The 24228-nt window shown below is 42.1% G+C and overlaps 1 protein-coding gene across 1 annotated transcript in view; it reads left to right on the forward strand.

Moving 5' to 3' along the window:
• Nucleotides 1-24228, forward strand: part of cachd1 (cache domain containing 1) — a gene marked incomplete at both ends in the record, with an annotated part of 70654 nt that overhangs the window by 19417 nt on the left and 27009 nt on the right. The window contains 3 exons of the mRNA XM_079221196.1: nucleotides 10144-10206; nucleotides 14477-14625; nucleotides 21309-21415. Coding sequence (XP_079077322.1) covers nucleotides 10144-10206; nucleotides 14477-14625; nucleotides 21309-21415 — 319 coding nt within the window. The remainder of the gene's footprint in view (nucleotides 1-10143; nucleotides 10207-14476; nucleotides 14626-21308; nucleotides 21416-24228) is intronic.

The following is a 24228-nucleotide window of genomic DNA, read 5'->3' on the forward strand; positions in this document are numbered from 1 at the left end:
AGTTTTCTAATTAGTCAAGTATGATTAGTTCATGGTTGCTGTGGCCTGCGGCCTTGTTTTAATGACTCAACTGCTTTAGCATCAAAGGGCCTTGTGTAGGGGAAACTAAGGTAATGGCCTGCACACAAAGTCTCTTACCACATGCACTCTGAGGCACAAACACCACGTAGTTTGAGCTAAGAGGGGAAAGCTGGATCATCAGACAAAGCTGTCGCAGTGTTATCACTACTTATTTTCGAGCATTGCGTTTTTGCCATAGAACTTCAACCAATTTTGGTTCCATTCACATAGTTTTATGGGCATTTTGCATGAGAAAAGCTGTATTGAAATGTCAAAATTCAATACATCTTTTGCGTAAAACAGCCGTTGCGCTCCACTTAGCGTTTACATTTGTTGGAAAAGGTTAATGCACTGAATGGTAGATGAAAATGTTTTTGCCAAATAATACATTCTGGCTGGATGAGCATTTAAGTCACGTGAGCTGACTGTCTTACTGGATATTCATATAACATGCAAATACTTATCGCCATGAAACATAGTCAATACCAGCTGATCAAAACTTGCCCAATTGAAAGAAATTCATAAAGCCATCTCTTTATTTTTCTCATCGATGGTTAGATGGCCAAGCTGACTCTTTTGGTTTTCGGTTTGCAACCTCTACTTCTTTTACTGGTGGATTACAGCCACACGTAAAGCCCAGTTTTTAACGCCAACTTCAGACAAAACTACGTTGTAGCCGAGTTTATTTGGATAGTTCATTACGATCCTTTGTCCTGCAGGACGGCTAAATGGAGTAACACTCGACATACTCAAAGTAAGTTTTATTTCACAAAAAGGTAAAGTGTCTGCAGCGTGCGTCCTCTCTAATCATTCTAGATTTACTTACTTATTTCAACACCAAATGTACGTCTAGTAGTTGGCTGCAAAACGCTGTTTGGTTGCATCAACTAAATGAATTGAAGTGGATGTGGGATCCATGCCAGTAGTCATGACCATTTCTGCTTCTCTTAGATTTTACTCTTTGTTGCTAACTGCCAAATTAAGGCTGAAATACTGTGAGATATTCCAGTTGTTCAGTTATAGCTTATAAACAAGAGGCGTTGGTTGTTACCAAATCCCGGCTCTGCTATCTCTGTTCTCTTTTCTGTTCCTCTCTGACCCCGCCCCTCCTCACTCTTCCGCTCCTCCTCCCTCCCATTTTTCTCTCACATGTGGAAAGCATTATATCCTGTCTGGTGGAGAGGGAGAGCAAACATCCCAGGCTGAGACCGAGAGCCTCTCGGGTAGGTGTAGGGTGGGGTGTATCTGCCTGGTGGTGACTCTCTCTCTTGGCCCCGATGCTGTTTGGACAAAAGGGGGTCTTGTTATTTCAGAACCTCAGCACCCGATAGCTGACGGGCTTCACCCTCCCACTGCATTGGAATGGACGAGACCCCGGTTGAATCGGGCAGAGGGAGATTAAGTCCAGTTAGAGGTCTTTGTACTCTAGTAGGTTTCTCATGAATAATATCTCTGGCATCTGTAAATGTACGTTTGAAAAACACTTGTCTCTCTTTCTCCCTCTTTTAGGAGTTGGTAACATTGGTCGAGCTATGACATGTTTCCTGTCCTTCATGTCAAAACTTTGATGTGTTTTTAGATGGAGGACTGTTTTGTTGAACCATTTTTTTAGTCATTCACGTTAGGGGTTTCATCCTTGTCGGCTCAATAAATATGACTTACAAAAATATCAAAAGTATTTCATTTGAGAAAAATATGTGGAACCAAGTACCCAAAAAATGAAACTCACATCTACACAAAGTAGAGCTGACAAGTGTTGGTGAACATTTGAAAGTCTTACATTTGCTGCTTTTCTTAGTCTTACATTATAGTTGACCATATATTTTGGGGGTTTTGAACTGTTCATTTTGAACAGAAAAAATGACAATTGATGACTCTTAGCATGTTGTGGTGGACATTATCTATGGTTTATTTACATTTGGGTTTTACACAATAAAGGAATATTTCCCAAAACATTTATGTAAATTTGCCAATGCAGGTCTTTCCTGGTGGCCTTTTCTGGCAGCACTATGCATGTACTGAAGATAATGATCGATTTATTGTTGTTCTAGGTTAAATACATACTGTTACTGCTCTTCTTTAACATTGCATGCCTCATCAAGAGGGCTGATGACCGACTAATAGAATGAGTGACCCTGGTGGAAAAGTCTTTGAAAACATCTTTTTATATATAAGCCATACACATGGAAAAGTCATCATATGTGATATTTGTCCACGGCCCTGGATTTAAATGTTGAAACGGATCCCAGTTTAAACTTTATGTACTAAAGCTGGATACCATAACCACACCCCTGGTGCTTGGATCAGGACCCACTAATCTGCAATTTTTGGGGGATTTTTTTGGGGGGCAATTCACAGATCTGACAGTACTTTCCTCAAAGTGCCCATTGATCACATTGAAATCAGTATTTCAAATTATTACTGCATATTATCTGATTGCTTACGGGAGATCCAATTATAATGTCTTTCTCTGTGACTGAAAGTAGAATAATAGTAGTATGAACGTGGGGGATTCACAATAGACGTCAGGCCTGAAAGTGCATCAGTGTGTCTGTGAAGCAGTGCAGCCTGGGATTTAGACTATGCCTTTAAAAATAACTGTTTTATCCATCACAGCTTTAAGTGACATTGCTATGACAATCACGTTTTTATGGGGATGTAAAAGCTCGGAATAATTTCTGCATGTGGCTGCAGTCCTTTTCATTTTTCACATGCACATGAACATCCACAGACACGCACTCAAATACACGTATAGAAGATTGAAAATGGAGCACGGTGAAGCTAACCATGGTGCTCAAAGCCTTTGACAAGCAGGCTGCACACATACATGCGGTGTGTGGGCCGGGGCTTTGGCGCCGTTGCCCCAGGTTCTCCGTTAGTTAGACTCAAGCAAATTAAATTGACCCCCAGCAGCTTCTAAATGCAGCAGCGAGCAGTTGGCAGACACTGACGGCCAGTCATTTAATTAGCAAACCTCTCCACTGGGTTGGAATAGAGATGCACTTAATTAACAAGGGTTTGGTTTCTCTACGGTCATTATAGTGGCATTTACAGATCCACATGTCTCCTCCTGCTCAACCCCTCCTCTTTTTTTTAAAAATGGTGCCATGGTCACAATATTGATGAGTTCAGATTCATTCCATACTCACTAAAGCAGGATTTGCCTGTCATATGTTGTGCTTGTTTGAATTCACAAAAACTTATTGATTCCCTTTATTTTCCCTAAAATCTTTAGTCAAATATTTTGAAGATATGTCAAAATACTTTTTCTAAAAAGAGTTATTGCCAATCATCCTACCCAAGCTAACAAACCTTCTTTGTGTCTGATCACTGATTCATGTGAGCAACAAAGAGTCACAAGAAAGGCCTTCTCTGTGAGGCCTTACTTACTGGTGCTGGATTGACTCTCATCTCTTGGCACCAGGTAATGTCACCATGTGTCAAACAACTTAAAACAACTTATTCAATAGGTTTAGTTTTGAGAAACTGGAACCAGCATTATTTGATTAATCTTTGTGGGCCACTTGGTTTCATTTAGGCATTTAGAAAGTCTGATCATCATCCCTTTTCACAAACTGTAACCACACAATAGTCTCATCTATATGTTCCACTAATTAAGAGAAAGTCCCCGACCGTGCTTTAATCACCTTAACGTCCTTCTGGTGTGACTGAGAGAAACAATGTTTAAGCTTGTGAACGGATTCACCAGAACGTTGAATATGTTATCTGTCTTCGAACTGAGCTGTGGCTGTGTTGTGCATAGTTATAATTGATAGGAAACTCAGTGAATCCTTTTTTTTAAAAGCATTTCTAGCTGATTCACCAGGTTCATCCCCTTAGAAAAGAAATGAATGAATACGAATGCGCTTTTCTTCTGTTGTTCTACTGTGTCATGGAGCTGTAAACTGCAGGTGCAATTATTTCAGACTTTTGTTGTTGTATTGTAAAAATGCAGAAACTGTGCTCTCTCTTTCTCTCTCTCTCTCTCTCTCTCTCAACCTCGTTTTAACACTCCCAGGTGCCTGTTTCCTGACTCTGTGTTCAGGAAAAAAAAATCGAGATGGGAGGGCGAGGTTGGGAACGGAGACATGGCAAAGGGTCTAGGAAAAACATTACACACATGCACATCAGAGACGAAGCTCTGATGCTGCATCCCCGGCTCCAGCTCTTTGTAGTGCAATGAGCGGAGAGTTGGCTGGGGGCAGAGGGGGAGGGGTGGCGGGAGAGAGGAAAAGCCAAGAGGGGATAAAGCATTGAATGAAGGAGGGAGGCTGAGCTGTATGCCAGCAGCATGGAGGAAGCAGCAGTTACTCTCCCTTGGGCTTCAGGCTTTTATCTGTCAGTTGTATGGAAACCAATCTCCCAGGCTCTACAGCTCCAAAACATCTATACTGCAGCCTAGTGTGTGCATGTGACGTGTGTGAGACGTTCACAGACATTTCCTACAACAAGCAGCCTGTAGTGACAGATAAGCAGTCGATGAGCTCCACATACTTGCACCAGGCCTGTGCTTAGCCCACATTCACGGTCTGGCTCATAGTCACTTGGATTTGTATGACAAGACTTGACTGTTAGTTTGCTTTCTTACGTGATCGAGGGCAGGTTCGTTCCCTAAGACAAAGTGCTTCATCGAAAGAGAAGGCTAGCTGGCAGTGGGTTGTGTGGGCTTACCGCCAGTCGGCAACAGCACTTATATCTACCATGGAGACCTCGAGACGAGCGACCAGCCCATGGCGGGGACAGTAGATGGCTCTTTTGCAAGTGTTTGCTGTTAAACGAAAAAACTGAGCTGGAGGCAATATGCGCTAAGTTCTCAGGGCAAAAGCTAACAATGGCTACGATGTCTGGGTCGGTCTCGCTCATGGCAAAATCCCCCCACGGACGCTGCTACCCAGAAGCCTTATCACACCTGAGCCCCTGGGTTAATTGATGAGCCCTGCCCACTACGAGCCATTAAAGAGCATACAGCTCAACCTCAGACTTTATACGCACATGCGCACACACAAGCACGCATACAGATTTGCCCATGCTCCCATTTTGCCCTCTAGTGTGTTCACAAATAAACCGTGGCCCCGCTGATCAACAAGCCCAAAGGCCTTTTTTGTGTGTTCATGCCATCCAGTCAAATTCTCAATTAGCTTAGCTTGCGACTTCACTCTGGCCTTTGAAGGTTTGTTTCCAGTGTAGTTGTCTCCCACTTCCTCTCTTCCTCTTTCCTGCCTTCTTTTATTCCTTTACTTCCCTACTCTTGCCTTCATCTCCCCCAGTCTGCCCCATTTTCCTCTTCAGTTCTTTTTTTTCTTCTTTTTACCCTCGGTTCTTTTAGCCTGCATCTCATCTTTGTGCCCGTTTCTCCATGTGTTTCTCCTGAAAACAAACACAAATAACTCAAAGTCTTCGGGCTGGTATTGTCAGTCGTCTGTCTGGATTGTATTCTCTGCCCCACGAAGAGCAGAAGAGTCTCTTTTTAAATGCAAAGAGCCTCTTGGGGTAGTTTGTAGCATCCCCAAGTGAGCTGGACGAAGGAGCTGAAGGGGCAGGCCCAATTAAAGGGATGCCATATACAAGGAGGGTTCCCATGGTTGAGCTGCTGTAACAGGGTGCAAAAAGGAGCCAAGAAAGAGGAACAAAATGATAAAGAGGAGTTTGGTTTTTGTGTGGGACTCAACAAATCAACGTGGCAATCTAAAAGCATTTACTATAGCAGCAACGGTTTCTTGCCATGTGTAAATCTGCTCGAAATTGAAGCTCCTCCTTTCCTATAATTGAAGGAGAAGCAGGTTAAGTTATGTCTGGATAAAGCTGGGAGAGTTTGAATGCTAAGTCAGTTTTTTCTTTTAGAAAAAAGAATTAGACTCTCAGCGGCCCGCAGTTAGAGCTTCCACTGAGGTTTAGTCATTCATGTGAACCACTCGGCTGTGGTCAGGATTAACCTCAAGGTGGATGGATTTAAAAACTGGCCTTAATGCCCTGTGATCAATGGACTTTGAGGAGTTTTAGTGCATTTCTTGTGAGCTTAGTGTTGAGAAACCTGCCTATTTGGATCCAGTTAAATGTTTTATTTTAACGGGGCCCTGCATAGTTTTCCTTTTAAACAAACAAAAGTTATGTTTACGTTTGATGTTACTCCCTAAAATGCATTGTGTGTATCCTTGAGGTCTAACAAACATGCTCAGTGTATATCCTTCCTCATAAAAAACATTTACAAAGCTGATTTTTATTTATTTTAAATCCACCAGTGTGTACATCCACGTTTACAAGCTTGCATTCTTCTCTCCTGCATTTGTTGGTGCATTGCAGCGCTTCTTGGCTCGTGTGACACCGTTGGTAGGACTGCATTGCTTCCCTTTGACTTGGCATTGGACAAAAAGCTGTCAAGAGATATACGGACTTGTTTGTTACTTTGATTCATTGGTCATCCAAATGGATTGCTGTATGTGCACGCGACATGCTGTTGCTACACAATTATCTTCTTCCACAGCTTGATTAATGAGGCAACTGGTTCATAATGATGTTTTAAGATGGAGCGCCTTCAGGAAAATATGGTTGTTCCCAACTGTCTTTTTGGGTAAAGGGATGGAGAATGTGTTTGTGTGCGTGTCTTATATTATCAACTATCTATCATTCTAATGCTAGTCTGAAATGTATTTTGTAGGTACATTTTTTTAGAAGAAATTAACACAACGATGAGCTTGACACATTTCTACCAGTGTGCTGGACATCCACTGGATAATTTAAGTGTTGGATTTTGCCTCATCTTCATCTTGTATTTGTTCCATACTGCCAGCTCTACCCGTAGGAGGTAAGCAGTAAGGGAAGCCAGGGTGCACCCCAGACACCGTGCAGTTGTCTGTGTGCGCCTTTCTACTGGTGTGAATGTGTCTGTGTACATTGCAGTGTTTGATTATGGGTCAGGGGAGGCCACAGGCTCACGGTGGCCCAGGCAGCCTCAGGCCTCTCAGGTTTCAGAGCTGAGCATTCCTCCCCGGCTGCTCCATAGCTGTGAAAACCGCAAAGCAGCTCTAACAACAAACACTCGAGGCACTGGGGGAAAGACGGCTAACCCGTGGCTAATCAACAACAGGAGTTCTCTCTCTCTTCGGGATTTGTTCTCGATTTTTCAGAATCGCTGCCTTCATGGAAACAAAGAGTTTCTCCAACCAGTTCCTATCTCTCGTCCCATTTTACTTCTCTTTTGTTAGTCTAGAGTTTTGAGGGCACATGACTCCTGCTAAGTAGTGGCAGCTCTGTTTGTGTGTGTGTGTGTTTGTCCGTGTTTATTTGACAGTTCTCCGTCTTTGCACCTTTGTGCCTACTAAGAAGGGTATGGGACGGTAGACTGTCTGGGCTTGATGTGGCACGTTTTAGGTAACTCGGTAGTGAAGGTGTGTGTGTGTGTGTGTGTGTGTGCGTGTGTGTGTGTGCGTGTGTGTGTGTGTGTGTGTGTGATGATAGCATAATGAAACCGTTTGTATAGCACGTCTTTGTTGGTCTCATGCTTCTGTAAAATGGAATATGCTCAAAAATCGACCACTGATACCATTTAGACATTCAGGATCAAAAGTGAGTACTTTGTTAAAGTTCTGTTGACAACAGATTGATCATTAGCACTGTGCTTGTTTTTAGGCCACTTGACAGGGATTTTGAGAAATTACATTACCTGAATGGTGTAATTATGGCCCATGAAGAGGGTATTGAAAGGAGATCTTGCAGTTAGGGGCGTTTGTTTATCTGCATCTTTGCATCTGTGTGCTTTTTTGATCTGCAACTTTTTTGATGGTACATTTTAATACTCAAATTTAAGAACAGTTTCTGATTGCTGCTGTTCCTAATCTTACATTATAGTAACCTAATAATCGGTTTTGTTATTTTGCTGCTGGTCGGACAAAAGTCTCCAATGTTTTGGAGACCGAAAGATGAATCTAGAAATAACAATAATCCTTAGTTACAAGACTACTTTCAATATGGTGCTATTGAGTAAGGTGGACGTAAAATGCTATATTTTTTTAATGCGTCTTGGTTTAAGTCCTCTGTTTTGAAGGCTGTAATATTGTAAAGGAACTTATCAAACTTCCTTTTAACAGTGTGACACCTATAACACTTTGTTTTGCAGTGCTTTGTAGATGAGTGTTGGTAGTGTAGCCATGGATAGGTAATAACAGTATAGTGAATCAGCTCCAGTTTAGTTGGATGTAGTGCATTCTGGGTAATCGGTGTCCTCTGGAATGTGTCTAACAAAAGGTGTGGACAGGCAGCAGGAAATCGCTGCAGTGAGGAACCAGGTGATTTAAGGCTTTGTGTGCAGCACCTGCCAACCTGTTGCCTCAGCACAAACATTAGTTTTACTCTGTTTGTAGCTGCTGCACAGCACTGCTGCCTGTGTTTGGAAAGTGTGAGAGGAAGAAAGAAAAAGAGCGCATGTGTGTTATTCGGGCAGCTCTTAAAATGTGTCTCTGGAGCTCTCTTAGCGTGCATTAAGGCTGAGGTCACACCAGGACTCTTTTTTTTCTTCCATGCCTTAATGTAGCATTCTGCTTCCTATTCACCTAACAATATAAATCAGGGACTATTAAAATGTTTCAGTCTGGAAGTTGGATGGGGAAATTCAACATCACCTTGTGTTTTGGGGCTAATGAAAACCTTCATTTAGTGTTATGGCTGACCTCCAGATTCAGACAGGTGACGCATTTTCCTCCCCGGTCTAAACTGGTGTAAATGGCATTACGGCCCGGGTCGATGAGTTGGTTGCTTTGGCAGATAACCAGGTTTATCGTTCTCTCTGCACCAGTAGTAAAGTGGCTCCAGATGCACCTGTCTGAGCGGATAAATCCATCAGTCCTAATGTCTCCGTACCAGTCAAGACAGTGATTGTCAGTGAAGTTACTTTGGGTGTTCTCATTAATTACCTGTAGTCGCATAACATTTTGTAAGGGGCTATCATAACACTACACTATCCACAATACTGGCGACCTGTAAATGCGTCACCAAGCAATCATTGACTTTATTTCCGTAGTTATATAGGTATGTAGGTATGTAGCTATGTATACCTACCTGTGCTTGACAAATCAAAATTACATTGCCATTAGAAATTACCATCAAGCCCAGCAGTACAATTAGATGACATTTTTAAACTCTGGATGTTCCCTATATTATTAGACAAATGCTGCTAGTTTAGTAAAACTAGGATTTTTTTTTTTTTTAAGGTATTCAGTCCCTCATGCTGACAAACGTGTTCGCTTCAGTGCAGTTGCCTTCGTCTTACTGCAGCGTTGTGCACAGAACTCTTGGCTTACAAGTCAAAGGCCACTTGTGCAAACAAGAATGACACCTTCACTTCCGTAACTTGTCAAAATAGCTTTTATCTGTGCCAAATCGCATAATGCTGGCAGAAATTGATCAAGTGTGATGGGCAAAGCGTTGATTTACATGGCAATGCCATTACAGGTTGAAAGGGCCATATTTGTTCCTAAGGTTTTGTTACAGGCAGGACAGAATATTAAACTTAACGTTTATTTGATGCTTTATTTGATGAATTTAAATGTTTTTTTAAGTTAATCAGATGCATCAATGTATTTAATATGATTACTTGACACAAATGGCTGTAAAATAACTTCACAGAAAAGCCTAAAAAAATTGGAATAATACTGATATAATAGAGTACAGAATACAGAGCTCCAGTAGCAGCTTCACTATAGCTGGTAGGTTTAATCAGCATCAACGGCATGCAACCACAAAAAGGTCCTGGTTGGACTGGATTCTTTGTAAATGTGAGGAAGTACAGTCATGGCTCTGAAACATCAAGAGGCATGAATGCTTGATCTCTCTGGTAAACTTGTGACAATAATGCAATAGTTTGTCAAGCCTTACAGGGAAGAAACTTTTGTATCGACACTTTTCGTAGATGTAATCACAGAGTGATGATAACAAAAGGGCTCTGCTCAGCAACACCTGGCCCAAAAATCTATTTCTATGAAGGAACTTTGCCAATACTCTTCCTCGGGGGATGGTTTTCAGTTATTGGATCCGAATTCTCTGCATCCCCCTGATCCTAACGTCACTGTATCTGCTTCTTTCTCCCAACAGACGATTTTCAACTCGTTTTCATACAATGAGAAAACATCAAACGGAGAGACGGAAGTGCAGCAGGTGAGTAACTGTGTGTGTGTGTGTGTGTGTGTGTGTGTGTGTGTGTGTGTGTGTGTGTGTGTGTGTGTGTGTGTGTGTGTGTGTGTGTGTGTGTATCTTTTTAGTGCATGCATGTACCATGGATGGTGTCTGTCTCTGGTCTTGTGTAGTGTTCAATTCAGCAGCAACAAACGGACACACTCGCAGTCACACATACACTCGCCATCAGAGGAATAAGGTGGTTTATTAAAATTCTGCGGCTGCTGTCTCATTGGCTTTGAAGTCCTCGGTCTGTTTTTCCGCTTGTCTGTGAGCTGTTTCTCTCTCTCTCTCGCGCTCTCTCTCTGCTCACAATATGAGTGCACAGCTGCAGTCAGACAGAATATGAAGGCTTGACAGAGAGGGGCATCTCTTTGATGACCTTAAATCCACAAGTCAAAATGTACGCAAGCCATTTTGGACCTCGATTTGAGAAACCTTGCTCAGAATTTCTAGTGTCCGATGTCAAGTTAAACATTATTGCGTGCTTGTTTCCACTCATGCGTCGGGGATCTTGGAAGAGGGACGGTAAACAACACCAGACTGGCAAACAGCCACCAGCAAGAACAGACAGGTGGATGTTTGTTTGTGTCTCTCCTGCGTCCTTGCTTCTGTGTGTGCGTCACCGTATCCATCTGTGTCAAGGCATGTGTGTGATATATTTAATATCTCTCACCTTGCACAGCTGTTTACTATTCCAGAGGTAGCTCCAAATTGGCCTTGACGCAGACATCTGTCCCTCTCTGATGACAAGAGCCCTCGCTCTCCCTTGCTCTGTGGTTGAGTCTCTGTTCCTGTCTCGTGTGTCGTTTGACTCGCTGACATGTCGCTGTCCCAGTTCACGGTTGTGGTATGCTGGTCTCCCAGTCACAACAAACTCAAATACTGAGCGAGCAGAATAACACGGTATACACCGACTAATAAGTATTAATTATGTAGAAATACACTGCTACCTTGGCCAGATCGATTCAGTGAAAGAGATCAATTATTATATTAAACTAATATTTAAAATATATTTTCCCCATGAGTTCTAAACGTTGAGATGACGTTCTCTGACTAAGGCTTGTGGGCCAATAGCTTTGTGAAGTGGATGCTTTGGAAGTGTTTCTTTGAGAAGTACTTCACTTATCCATATTCATATAGGATTGGTGCTTTAGTTCCTCAAACCACAGAAAAGGAAATGTTGAAGCCCGCTCTGTCTTCAGTCCGGCTGACAGCGCAGCTTGGAAAAGGTTCTTGGTCCCCCAAGAATTTTAGACACACTTGATGCTGGAAACGCACCCAGTTCAAGTAATTCTATTCACACATGTACCCACATTACTACTCCGATACTAGTTCAGGATATAATTCTTTGTGTGTGAAGGAGTGTTACGGCTGTCACCGCTCAGGTAGATGAAGCCTTCACAAGGTGACATTTAAATGAAATGGTAGGAAAAGAACAACCAGAAATGGTTCCATTCAAGTGAGAAATGAGATTTGGATTATATCGCCTGATTTTCATGTCTACTCTGCTGACATGTAGTGTTCACCATTCTATCTGTTTACTGAATGTATTCCTGCTTTGCGGATATACGTTATAGGCATGGCTACTTCTGTGCCCTATAAAAGTAAATTTAAACAAACGAGCCACTGCATCAGCCTGGTATCAAATAAATAGTCTGTGGTGTGTTGCTGTAATAATTAATTAATGCTGTATGCCACATTTGATGTTTATTGCACAAAATAACACTGCGTGGCAAAACTGGTAAATTCATCTCATATTAGTATCATTAAGATTTTATGGTGGTATTTCTTACATTGTAAACTGAAACTGAGCTTTTTTTCATTTCAGTATTAAAAAACATGACTTTACTTTATTCAATCATGCTGAAAAATCCCATTCAGTGGAGGAAACAAAGTCAGCAGTATGAAAGTCTAACAAAACTTTCTGACAGCTAACATGCACTCATTCAATCACAAAATATGTTAATCGAGGTAGAAGCGAGACGTGCTGTTAAGTTTCCGCTGTGCTGTTTCTTCGTTGTGCAGACTCCGACCAGTGTCCTTGTTCTACTCATCAGAGTAAGTCCTGGTCTTGCCATGAACACCACCACCAGTAACTGTGGTTGATGGCCGGCCAACAAACCTCAAAACTCTCAATCTAGATGTCGGGGTGGACCCGTTCCACTCACTCCAGTTCTGTGGCAGAACCAACCCCTTCGGGTGCTGTAAACCCTAAAAGCTGGTTGGATGGGTCGGAGAGAGGAGCCCTGTGCTTTGGAAAGTGTGGTTAATCTGCAGAGCACAGGTTTGCTTTGGCTGCCATGAGGCAGACGGTAACTTCAGCTTTAACTCGCACGGCTCGAAGTTTCTGGTTACTCTTAAGTCGAGTCATACTTTCTCTCTCTCCCCTCCCAGCTATGGAAACACTCCTCAGCTGAACACTGGCCCAGTTTCCCCCTTTTAACACAAAGTTCACTGCAGCTAATTGCTGTGTGTGTGTGTGTGTGTGTGTGTGTGTGTGTGTGTGTGTGTGTGTGTGTGTGTGTGTGTGTGTGTGTGTGTGTGTGTGTGTGTGTGTGTGTGTGTGTGTGTGTGTGTTGGTGGACCAGGAGTAATTGCGGGCTGTGCCTCAGGCCCCTGTTAAACCCCTAATAGGAATAGCGGCCGGCTGATTAGGTGTACAAGCGGTCAGTGGGTCGCGGTACATTTCCTTGTTCCTGGCTTGAATCGCAGCCCTTTTGCAGGCACTGGTAATTATGGGATGTGAACAAAGGGGCTCCAGTTACTGTGAAAATAAGCCTTTCTCTGTATTCAACAAGGCTGAGAAGGTAACTTACAATGGCTTCGGAAAGTATTCAGACCACTGCCATTTTTATTGGGCCCAACAGCAGCCCTGGTATTGTTTTGTGTTCACCTTGTGTAATGGCAAAGACGTTTACTGTAGCAGGACCTGCCACAGAAGCGTCTTTGAGAAGTTTCCCAGGTGTTTATAAGTCTGTCTGTCTTGTCTTTGGACTTTGATGAAGTAACAAAACATTACAGGTGTGTAGTTGAGATCAAAATGAAGGCTGAGGTGGAAGTTGGGTGTGGTCTGTGCAAGGCCGCTGGAAGTAGAGGATTCGGAAGTAAGGAAAGGACCGGTTTACGCCCCTTATCCAATATGGCCTCTTCACTGGTGTCATCCCATCGCAAGATGATCTTTAGTTTAGTTTAGAATTGATTGTTTCCATCATTGCACACGTATATCTTGATGTGACGTTTTTTAAATGAAACACAAATCTTGATGAAGAAACTTAATTTACACAGGTGCATCCCTTTTCCCCTCCGAGTTCTCTAAAGTTGATTCCCTCTTGAGTCATTTTCAATTAATGGGTCATAATTCATGCAGCTCACAGCTCATAAAAGGGCAGCATTTGCAGTCTGTACACATGTTTATGTAAAAGTCTATCGTAACACTTCTAACCAGAGGAACATGGATATACATGTAACCATGGAAAAAATTTGGCGGTGAGGTTTGTAGCGTCAAAGTTCTGCAACCTGAAGACAGAGACGGCACTGTGTGCTTTACCTGCAACGATGTATAATTCTAGCATTACCTTTAGATCCATCACGTCATTATTGACGAAAGAGGGCTACATTTAGAGGTTAGCTATTAGTATTCAAAAGACAGAAAAGAAAGCAGAGTTCACTGTGAAACTTTATTCAGAAAAAAAATCAGCAACACGATGGAGAGGAAATGAAATTGCAGTAAAGAAAATAAATAAGGATTTTGGAAAAAATATATAAACCTTGTGACCAAACAAAAAATAAGATGCATTAAGACGAAAGACAGAAACATCTTATGTGTAATAAGAGGAGAGCTGGTTTAGGTCAATTTCTTTATTCCGCTGCAATTATATCCATGATACTTTCACCATGAAAATAAACGAAGCGAGTAAATGCACCAACACGCATGCATTTTCTGGTTCTTACTGTAACAGCAATATTTAAATATCACAAATGCAACTCTTAAAGTCTTAAAGAATAATGTATTTTGGAATGCACATTCTGCTGTTAGCTGTCCTTATTTTCTATATCCTAAAAAGAGGATACCAATTTTTCAAAACGGTTGCCAGTGGTAACCTGGAAGCTATTACTGTCGAGCACTGGACGTGTATTTAATACAAACATAAAACAACACAAATGTATAAGGTCAAATTGAATTCAAGCAAGATGTAAATATGAGTTGAAGGTGTCTCCACTAACTGTCTCTCTGTTTTCCTTTGTGCAGTTGGCCAAAAAGATCCGTGAAAAGTTTAACCGCTACCTGGACGTGGTGAACCGGAACAAGCAGGTGGTGGAGGCCTCGTACACCGCCCACCTCACCTCTCCGCTCACTGCAATACAGGACTGCTGCTCCATACCTGCATCTATGATGGAGTGAGTAACTTTATTTCACACACACACACACACACACACACACACACACACACACACACACACACACACACACACACACACACACACACACTCCTTTGCAGGAGGTTCATGCTCTGTCTGTAAAGCTGTCTCCCACTGTTAACACCTGTACTCTGCTCTCTATACATTGCATTAAGTTAAACCACACACACACACACACACACACCCGCACGCACATGCACACAAATCCCCATTTCTCCCTTGTCAAATGTTGTGACCATCTTGGCTCACATCCGAGCCCCGGTTGCGGGGCTAGCAGGCTAAGTATGTTTTCTAGATGTCCCTCTCCCCAGCAATGTTTTCCGGCTCTTCATTGTGAAAAGAATGCCCACATGACAGAAAACTATTTTTATGAAATTCAGTGTGAGACTGAATATTTCAGATTGAAGTCCTCACTGACAGAGTTTCAAATTGCCCCAGCCTACCATTGTAGACCCAGCTTTTCAGCCAATCACCAACTCCAGCAGGCGAAAACACAGTTCAAAGCTGAGAGCTGCCTTCAGTTCTAATCTACAGAGCAGCAGCTGTCTCTACCCATCTCTCTCTCTCTCTCTCTCTCTCTCTCTCTCTCTCTCTCTCTCTCTCTCTCTCTCTCTCTTTCTCTCTCTCTCTCTCTCTCTCTCTCTCTTTATCAGCCGATGTAACCAGTATTTCTCTCTGAAGTTTTTGCGAGGCTGCAAGGTCACCTGTCTTTTCTTCATTCGTGCAGAGAGGAGGCTGCCTGGCTCAGGGCCAGTGACCACCTGTAGCCGAATCATGCACACGACACACTGTACATGCATTCAACAGTTGTTCACATGCAGACATGTTTTATTTATGTCCAGACATGTGTGCTCTAAATCCAGGTCTAAAATAATCAAGGAATCATGGAAAAAAAAAATATAAGATTGTGTAGGAAGGATGAGATGGTGCAGGGGGAAGCACACGGGTGGTGGTGATGGAGAGAGGGAGGGATGGACATACCAAACTGAAGCTGAGTCTGACAGATCCCTGAACTTCAAAGGATCTTCTTCGGGGGAGGAAAAAGGCACATAGCTCTCCTGCTTTTATTTTTTAGGTTCATGTTGGATCGTGAGAATACTTTAGCTTTCTCTTTCTGAGCCCTCTGCATCAAGAAGCAGCTGAGGAGCCGAGCACCTATCAGGTTAGGTCAGGCTATGATATACTCCTCCTGTATGTCTCAAGCTTATGGGAACTGTAGTTTTTTAATGCTAAACCAAATCTTTGTTCTTAAAATAATTAGTTAAGCCATACTAATAATTTTAGAATCTGATTCTGTGAATATGTTGGCTGGTACTTTGTTTGTCCACTAGAGAGAATTGACAAGTTTATCTTCACCTTCATGTTCAACTAGAATGTCCAGTTGTGTACATGTCCTGATCATCATCAAAGATGTTTATGTGAGTTATGTTTTTATGAAGAAATTAATATTGCTTGTTGATTTCTGAAACTCTCAAATACAGCTATTGGTATTAGCCTAAACAATATCCAGCTGTAATGATTTACACAGTTAAACAACAGTTAAAACTCAAGCACTATTCAGCTTTGTTCAAACTATTACATTTTTTAAAAAAAATGTGGACACACGTTTATGGCCCAGCGGTTAAGGTGTCTACCATGCCGCAACAGCTACATCCCTTGCATCTAATCAAGGATTTTTTTATTGCATCTCTTTACGAAGCGTCTTATTTATGAATAAAGGCATAAAATGCTGAAGAAAGAAAGTGGACAGTAAACAAACTGATATAATGTTCCTGGTTGAACAGCATCTATGACTTTAGCTCTCAGTACTCCACTTCACAGTGTTCTTCATTAGTTTCAGGCATCAGCTGCTTCTGGGGGTCTCCGTCAGGTCAGCCAGTTTAGAGAGGGGGATCAGGTGGTTCACAGGGTGTCTGTGTCTTTTTGCCGTCAAGCTAGCAGGCTATCGTTTCACAGGCAGGCCACCGAGGGCAGTGCTTAGCACCCAGTGGTATGCTTTAATCACCGCTCGGCCTCAACAACAGGCTGGACCTAAAAATAGACAATGTATGTGACTCGTGGAGTTGGTGTGTGTGTGTGTGTGTGTGTGTGTGTGTGTGTGTGTGTGTGTGTGTGTATCTGTGGTTATATTTTTAACATGCAATCTCCAGGTGCTCATTTAAACAGTTCCACTGCTATGCAGTTGTTAAAGTGAGAAGTGTGCTTGGGAGCAGCCCAGATGGCATTTTATGGTCTCATTTCACCAGCGGTTCCTGAGGAGATAAGCTGCAAATGTACTGCGTCAGGAAAATGATATTCATATAATCCTGAGGAGTTCTTGTGAGATGCAAAGTGCCTCACCACAAGAGAAGAAGATAAAGGTTGAGGGAAACCCAACACAACTTGGCATGGTGTCCGTAAAGGCGGCTGGGCTATTCAATCTGCATCAGTGTTTGACCGGCAGCCTGTTGAACCTCAATCCAAAGGTGTTACACATGACTGTGTGTAATGAGGGGATGGTGCTGTTAGGTGGAAAGGGAAGGCACCAAAGTTATTACAATTTATCCTGAGGAATACATGAATGTTTCTTTCAAGATTCACGGCGATCAAGTCTACGTCCATCACCATCATCAAGTTGTTTGGTTCCATCTATCCTAACTTGGATATCTAGTTGTTTTTGCTTTACACTAAACAATTTCAGAAGACTTTAAACTTTATGCGTTGTGTAAACGGGTCTCTTTATATCACAAAACAGATCTATGATCCGTAATATTCAATCTATTAATTGCAGGTTTTTCAAGTGTTCTACATATAGCATGGGTCTGGGTTGCTAAGCAGAACACCATATCACATAATATCATATAATGTGGGATGATATTGCAGAATGTCCAATACCTTCACTCATAAATGAAACTTATAGATTAAGGACAGCATGGTGCTAATACAGAGCTCGTGTTTCTGAAGAGGAATTCTCACCATCTGAGCTATTTGGCAGATTTACAGTCCAGATCAAGAGTATATCTGGCACCAGGGAGCAGCTACTCAAGAGTTTGAGTTTCAGATCAATCTGATCTTCTGGTTGCTCAGTCAGCACGATGGAGATGATGATACCTGTGTTTGTACATTAGAGAAGACGATGGCAGAACCCCAGGCAGGTTGAGAGGGAGTTTGTTAAGTGACTTTAACAGGTGTACATATTTTTTTCCTCATGCCTCTGTGAATATCAATCTATCCTTTGTTCCTCTGTCCTTGCCCACCCTTACACTTTACATTTATGTATTCGGCAGCCAGAAGCTCTCCTAGCATTCCTTACTTATTTTGTTTTGTGGTACATTCACGATGCCTAAAAACCTCTTAGTTCAAGGATCATCCTCGGGACAGCCAGCGCTGCGGGACCCACTGTCGGAGGCCCCTGGGCTCTGGTCCCGTTGGCCCAGTCTGTAATCCGCCTTTTGTCAAACCCCAACTCCAATCCTAGTTGATCCTCCCTTATGCAGCAGTGTGAGGGTCTAAAGCAAGGAGGGCATCAGATTCAGCTCGGCATATACAATCCCTGTGCAGATATTTCAACAACATAGCAACAATAATTCCTTTAGTGAAGTTATCTTTGCCATTATTGTGGCATTTATTTATTATTTATCTGCAGTATTTTTCCCACGTTAAAAATTTTCGGCACCAAGTTATTCGTTGATTTATTTAGAGCAGTAGACTCTAATGCATTCATGACAGTTGCTTTGCAATAACATATTCAAGACATGTAGTTTGTTTCAGATTGCATGACTTTGAAAGGTGTTGCTAATATTTTCTCCACTCCCATTACACGCATGAGGCAGGCCAAAAATATTAGAAACAACAACAAAAAAAAGATTACAGGATTAAAATCCACTGCAGCTTTTTCCTCCCTTCTTGTGAAAGAAGCTGCTGGGTTTTCAAAATGCACTCTATACATTGATGTCACAATGAAATCTGTTTGGATAGAGCTTTCTTTAAGCACTCATCATTCTCCAGCTAGCATGTTGCCTGCTTCCCCGCTGCCATTCACTGAGGGATTGCAAACGCATTAGAAAGAGTATCACTCGCACAACGGCAAGCCTCTTCAAGGTAATTGTACACATTAGGTTATTTGAATGCCATGTGATTGCCTCCTCTGTGGATCTATATGGTTCTTGCAGCAGGGTACATCTTAATATAATGGATTTTATGGCAAGTCACTGCTGAACCTGGCAGGTGCTGCCTAATTTAGAGGAGTCTGCCTGTTTCACTCTGTGCTATGACACACTAGGCTTTGTGTCTTTTCTCCAGTGCAAAGATTTGTTTTCAAAACTGAAGACTTTTTGCATTGTATTTTAGTTTAATTCTGTATTAACAGAAAAGAAAATGTGTTTCAGACTAAATTTCTGGAAACATCAATACATCGTAGTTTGAATCTTTCTTAAGGACACTCACTGGCCCATTACTGGTGCTTTCTATCTGTTGAATTGTCCTAAGGATCTCTTCTAATTGCTGCATAGCGAACAGCCCCTTGTGGGTGGTATGGTAATCAAGCAAGCATTCCAACAATACATTATTAATATGTATATTCAATGGAATAAATTCCTTAAAGCACCGCACATTCAGTTTGGACCTTACATAGACTTATATTCTTTATATTGTGTAAATCAAATTAAGCGTGTGCTGTTGTTTGGGCTTGTGTCTGTCCAGCCTGATTGCAAAACAGATTTTTCTTGCCCTCATTAAAATGTTTGATCACAGTCGAAACCCTCCTCCCCTCATTGCTCTCGCTCTCTCGCTCCCTCGCTCTTCCTTGTTCTCATATGCGTTTTTGATGTGGAATTCAAAGTGGCTGCAAATGTATTTTTTATCTGGCACACATTTATGCTGAGCGTCTTGCCCACCGTTTCTATGCAAAGTGAGTTGAAGGAGAATAGTAATGACTTTGGCCTTTTGGGACTCTAAATGAGTGAAGTTCAAACGCAGCCTGTACATCACAGCACCTGCCAGTCAAACCGGGCCAGGGCCAGGTCTGCAAGCACAGGGAGCCAAAGTGTGTGTGTGTGTGTGTGTGTGTGTGTGTGTGTGTGTGTGTGTGTGTGCGTGTGCGCGTGCGTGCGTGTTTATGTGGGCACATGTGTGTCTGTACGTTGCCGAGCCAGGAAGGGGGGGAGTTAGTTGGAAGGATGAAAGCGCCGGGCTTGGTGCAGTGCAGAGCAGGCTGCTCCTCTGCATACCTCCCCTTTTAACTCTTAACTAAGCTCTTAACTCTAGATACGAGCTCTAGAAACCAGGCTTCACCATCAACACACTCACTCACTCACTCACTCACTGCAGAGAAAATAAAAATACCCTGCACACCGTGCTGTTGCTTATCACCAAAACAAATGAAAGATGTTCGTAGAAAAGCCATGTGTTAAAAGACATGCTGATGGTAACTCTCTCTTCTTCTTCTTCTTCTTTTTTTTACACCTCTTAAACACATTTGGGTGTGTGAGCTCGAGGACAACGCTGCACTGGGACACATCTTTTACACATCAACAGAGCTTGTGTAGCATGATATTTTGAAACATAATAAACATTTGTTCATTACGAGCTCATTCTGATTACAGAACAACACTTCCAATCCCCTTCGTGTCAGAGGTTTGCTGTTAACTGCTGTCAGAGGCGTGGCTTCAGTTTGATTAGTGCATGAGAGAAGGAGCATATTTAAAAAAAAACATTGCTGTTTTAGGCCAAATTAAATTAATAATCACACCAAGGACACAGATGTGTGTTTTCGTTTTGGTGTGTGATTTCTTTTTTTAGGTGACTCCCCAAAAGAATAGGCTGTGCAACAGATGTAATATGTTAACAAACGGGTATACGATGTGATGCAGGATTTGTGATACATTTGTGTTCATAACCAAATTTGTCTGATAATGAAATCATTTTTGATTTAGTATATGTATTATATATATTTAGTATATTTCAATATGTATTTGCTACATATTATAAAAAAGATCTTTGTATAAGGAGACTTTCTCTATTGTTGGGCACAGTGATGCACACATTTATAAAAGAGTGAAGTGTCTCGTCTCCAGCTGACCTGAAGTTTCCCCTTGACGCCCAAACTGATTTCCAAGGAGTTTGAAACGACAGAGACTGATAATACAAGTTTGAGGATCAGTGACGGATGAGCCGAGTCATCAAATTATCCAGGCAGCCCTTTCTACAATCACATTCAGATGTATTCAGGGAACTCTGCATTGACTTAGTTGGGAGAAAAGCAGAATTTAAGTACTTTTCCATGGGAAATATTATTCACGAGCCAATTAGTCCTGATTTAATGTGAGGTCTGGGCAACAGACCTGGGCAATCGCCCCTGCTCGTTTCATCTGAGCTGAATTGTATTGCTGGCAATTCAGCTCAGATGAAACGAGTAGGGGCGATTGGATTCAACAGATGTTTCATGTTGCTTTAACTTCATGGTTTCACATCGATTTTATTTACTGTTGGTCGAAAGCATGTAGATCTATAACATGAGCATGACTATAAAGTCAGAAGTATTGGCAAACCTGTGAGTTTGGTTTTATTGGAAGTTAAGCTGTGGAGTAGTAAATCTGTTAGTGCTGAGAGAAAATGCAGAGCTGCTCCACCAACAAATGAGTCTACACACATTTCTCAAATTTTGCCTGTTTGTGTGTTTTTAGGTTTGATGGAAACTTCAATACCAATGTCTCCAAGACCATCTTCTGTGACAGACTTTCCCCCAACGTCAACAGCCGAGCTTTCAACCCGGGACGGGACCTCAACTCAGGTTTGAGACACACGCACACACACCAAATAAAAGGAGAATTTGCTAGCATACACACTGACCAGGTTTAACGAATGAAACGTGGAAACACAAAGCTTAAACCATTCAAACTTAAGACTTAATTTGTTTCTGCTGTGGACTCCAAGCCAGATGTTGAATAATTTAACAGCAATTGCCATATGAACCAGATTTTAATTAAGAAGTTGGATAATCTTTTCTGTTCTCCTTGTCTTCTGAAATGTTAAAAGGAGAGGACATTGATCTGAGATGAAAATAATTAGCTCCTGCATGTTGTAAGATTTTACAGTCCGTCCTGTGCGCACTCACTCACACTTCCTTCTTCTTCTGTTTTTCCTCTGGTTTGACTTTAAATGATTTTTACAGCCTGAGATCAAATTCACTTTGTTTGACTTTGAACTCTGCGATTGTATTCAGGTAGTGTAGGTTTTTACTATACTGTTGTTACCGGGCTTTGTCAATTCTTTGTTTCATGCCTCCTTTTACCTCAAATGGAAATGGCATCAGTTGCAGCGCAGCGCGTTCAGGTCTGTCTTTGTGATACCTGGATGTAACCTCAACAGCGTCCTCACAAGTCGAGAGCGATTCAAAACAGTTTAATGGTGTTCTCATTGCTCCCACTATACGTTTATTGAGGCTCCAGATTGCATGTGCACATTGCAGAATATCAGCATGCAAAACTCGCATGTGTCTGCACCACATATGTCAGTCTGCCTTTTGATTAGGAGGAAAATGGACCAACTTTACTAACAACCAGGCAAAGGCCAACTTTCCCTTGCGTGTGTTTTTCTGTTCTGATGCCATCACTTGGGTAGCGGTACGTTCCTGCTGCTTCCACAGAAGACATATCCAGCTGTATTGCATGCATCCATCACACATATGGGCCGGAATATTGAACTCACTTTCTTTGTGTCTTTCAGTCCAGCACACATTCCCTCCAGGAATCTGTAATTGTATGATTGTAATAATTCAAGCCATCTCTGTAAGATCTGTAAGACCCATCTCTGTAAGATTAAATCCCCCAAATATCTCTACAAAAGTTGTATTAATAAAATATTTTACCAATAACTGCAATTTCAGCTTAAAAATGAACCATTTCATAACCGTATTTATCAGTCAAATGAAAATCCAGCTTCACACTCCACAAACACCTTTCCTTTTAACCACATAGGTGGTTCTACAGTTACCTTTTTTTCTACAGTTACCATTTTAGAATAAATTCAGGGATAAAAAAAACATTACACAAGAATACTCAATTACATGGCTTTCTTACTTACCGCAGTATATTGTAAAATAACAGCAAATTGTTGAAAGTGTAATTTTGGGCGTAATTGGAGAAACTGCTGAGAGGCGTCCGTATCCTTCTTGTGCTTGTTGGACCATCAAACAGCCGCTGAAAACCTCCACCCACCTCACACTTTACAGATGTCAGAAACTGGGTGGCTACATCAGAATACTTGTAACTTTGTAAATCTGAAAGTGTGTGCCAGTACCCCCATTTGTACGGTTAATTGCATCTCTCCATGATTCCAAATTTTTCATCCCACCTTTTTCATCCCGTGTTGCCTCCAAACACGTCGAGGCATCTGTTCCGACCAACATGGTCGGAACAGATGCCTCGACGTGTTTGGAGGACACCTAGTTTATGTGAATCATTGCACCTCCATGACACGCTGGGTAGTGCACTTGCCGTTCTCTTCGTCCCTTTTTACAGGAAGCTTCCAACATCATTTGTTCTTCTTCTGTTCTTCATTTGTTTTACTGCCCCCACCCCACCCATTTTTTTTCCAGACACCCCAGTCTGCTTCTCTCTCTGCCAACCATTCATAATGACGGCCATTCATAACACGTCACCATCGGCTGGGTGTTATTTTCCTTGCAAGCCAGTCACGACGAGTTCAAGTTACCCCTCTCCTCTCCCTGTCCCTCACACTCAGCCCTCCTTGACCCCCACGTTCCCAGCGCATTCATTCTCTCCCATTTGTCTCAGCCCAGTCTAAACAAGCAGCTACAGAAGGGGAGAGTGGGAGAGAGAGAGAGGGAGAGAGAGAGGGAGAGAGAGAGGGAGAGGGAGAGAGAGAAAAGGGAGCTGATTGAAATAGAGTAATTGTATCAAGAGTGCATTGTATTCGTTCCATCTTCTCTCATCTTCAATTTTACTGTTTTTTTTTTCAAGGGGAGGAAGGGGAGCTAGGAGAGAGACAGTGGATGTGGGAGGCATCACTAGTGATAGCAGCAGGTGGGATTGAAAAGACAAGTGGATGACTGGTGGCAAAGTGCAGTGTGATTAGAGGACTAGTTTGATCCATCTTCTTTCTTCCAGTTTTTCCCCTTTCATCCATTTTTCCCTTTTTGCAATCTTCCTTCTTTCCTGCGCAATTTGATCCATTTTGGTGCATTTGAACCTTTCCAACACCTCTGACTTCAAATTAGATTCCCCCTCAACACACTGTCCCATTGATTTGCACTGCAAGGCCTTGACAGAACTCAAGCTAATAGAAGTATCGTGCTCACGTTGTGCAAGTCGTACAGGGCCTCATTTTTATTTAGAAAACTCAAGTGATGAGTACAAATGTAGCACCACAAGGGCATGCAGATGCTCACAATAATCTAGGTATAATCCATTTGTTTTTTTCTTTGTTTATCAACCACGCTAACGCCGCGAGAGTAAGGACGACCACTGTCGTTCACACTAGAATATTTATACTACAGATTGCCGTGAAATTGTTTACACTAATGCACGGCCCCCACAGGACACTTTCCGTATTGCGCCACCAGCCGGTCAAGGTTTTCCCTTT

This window comes from Taurulus bubalis (genome assembly GCF_910589615.1).
Source record: "Taurulus bubalis genome assembly, chromosome: 7".
In the NCBI taxonomy this organism is placed as follows: Eukaryota; Metazoa; Chordata; class Actinopteri; order Perciformes; family Cottidae; genus Taurulus; species Taurulus bubalis.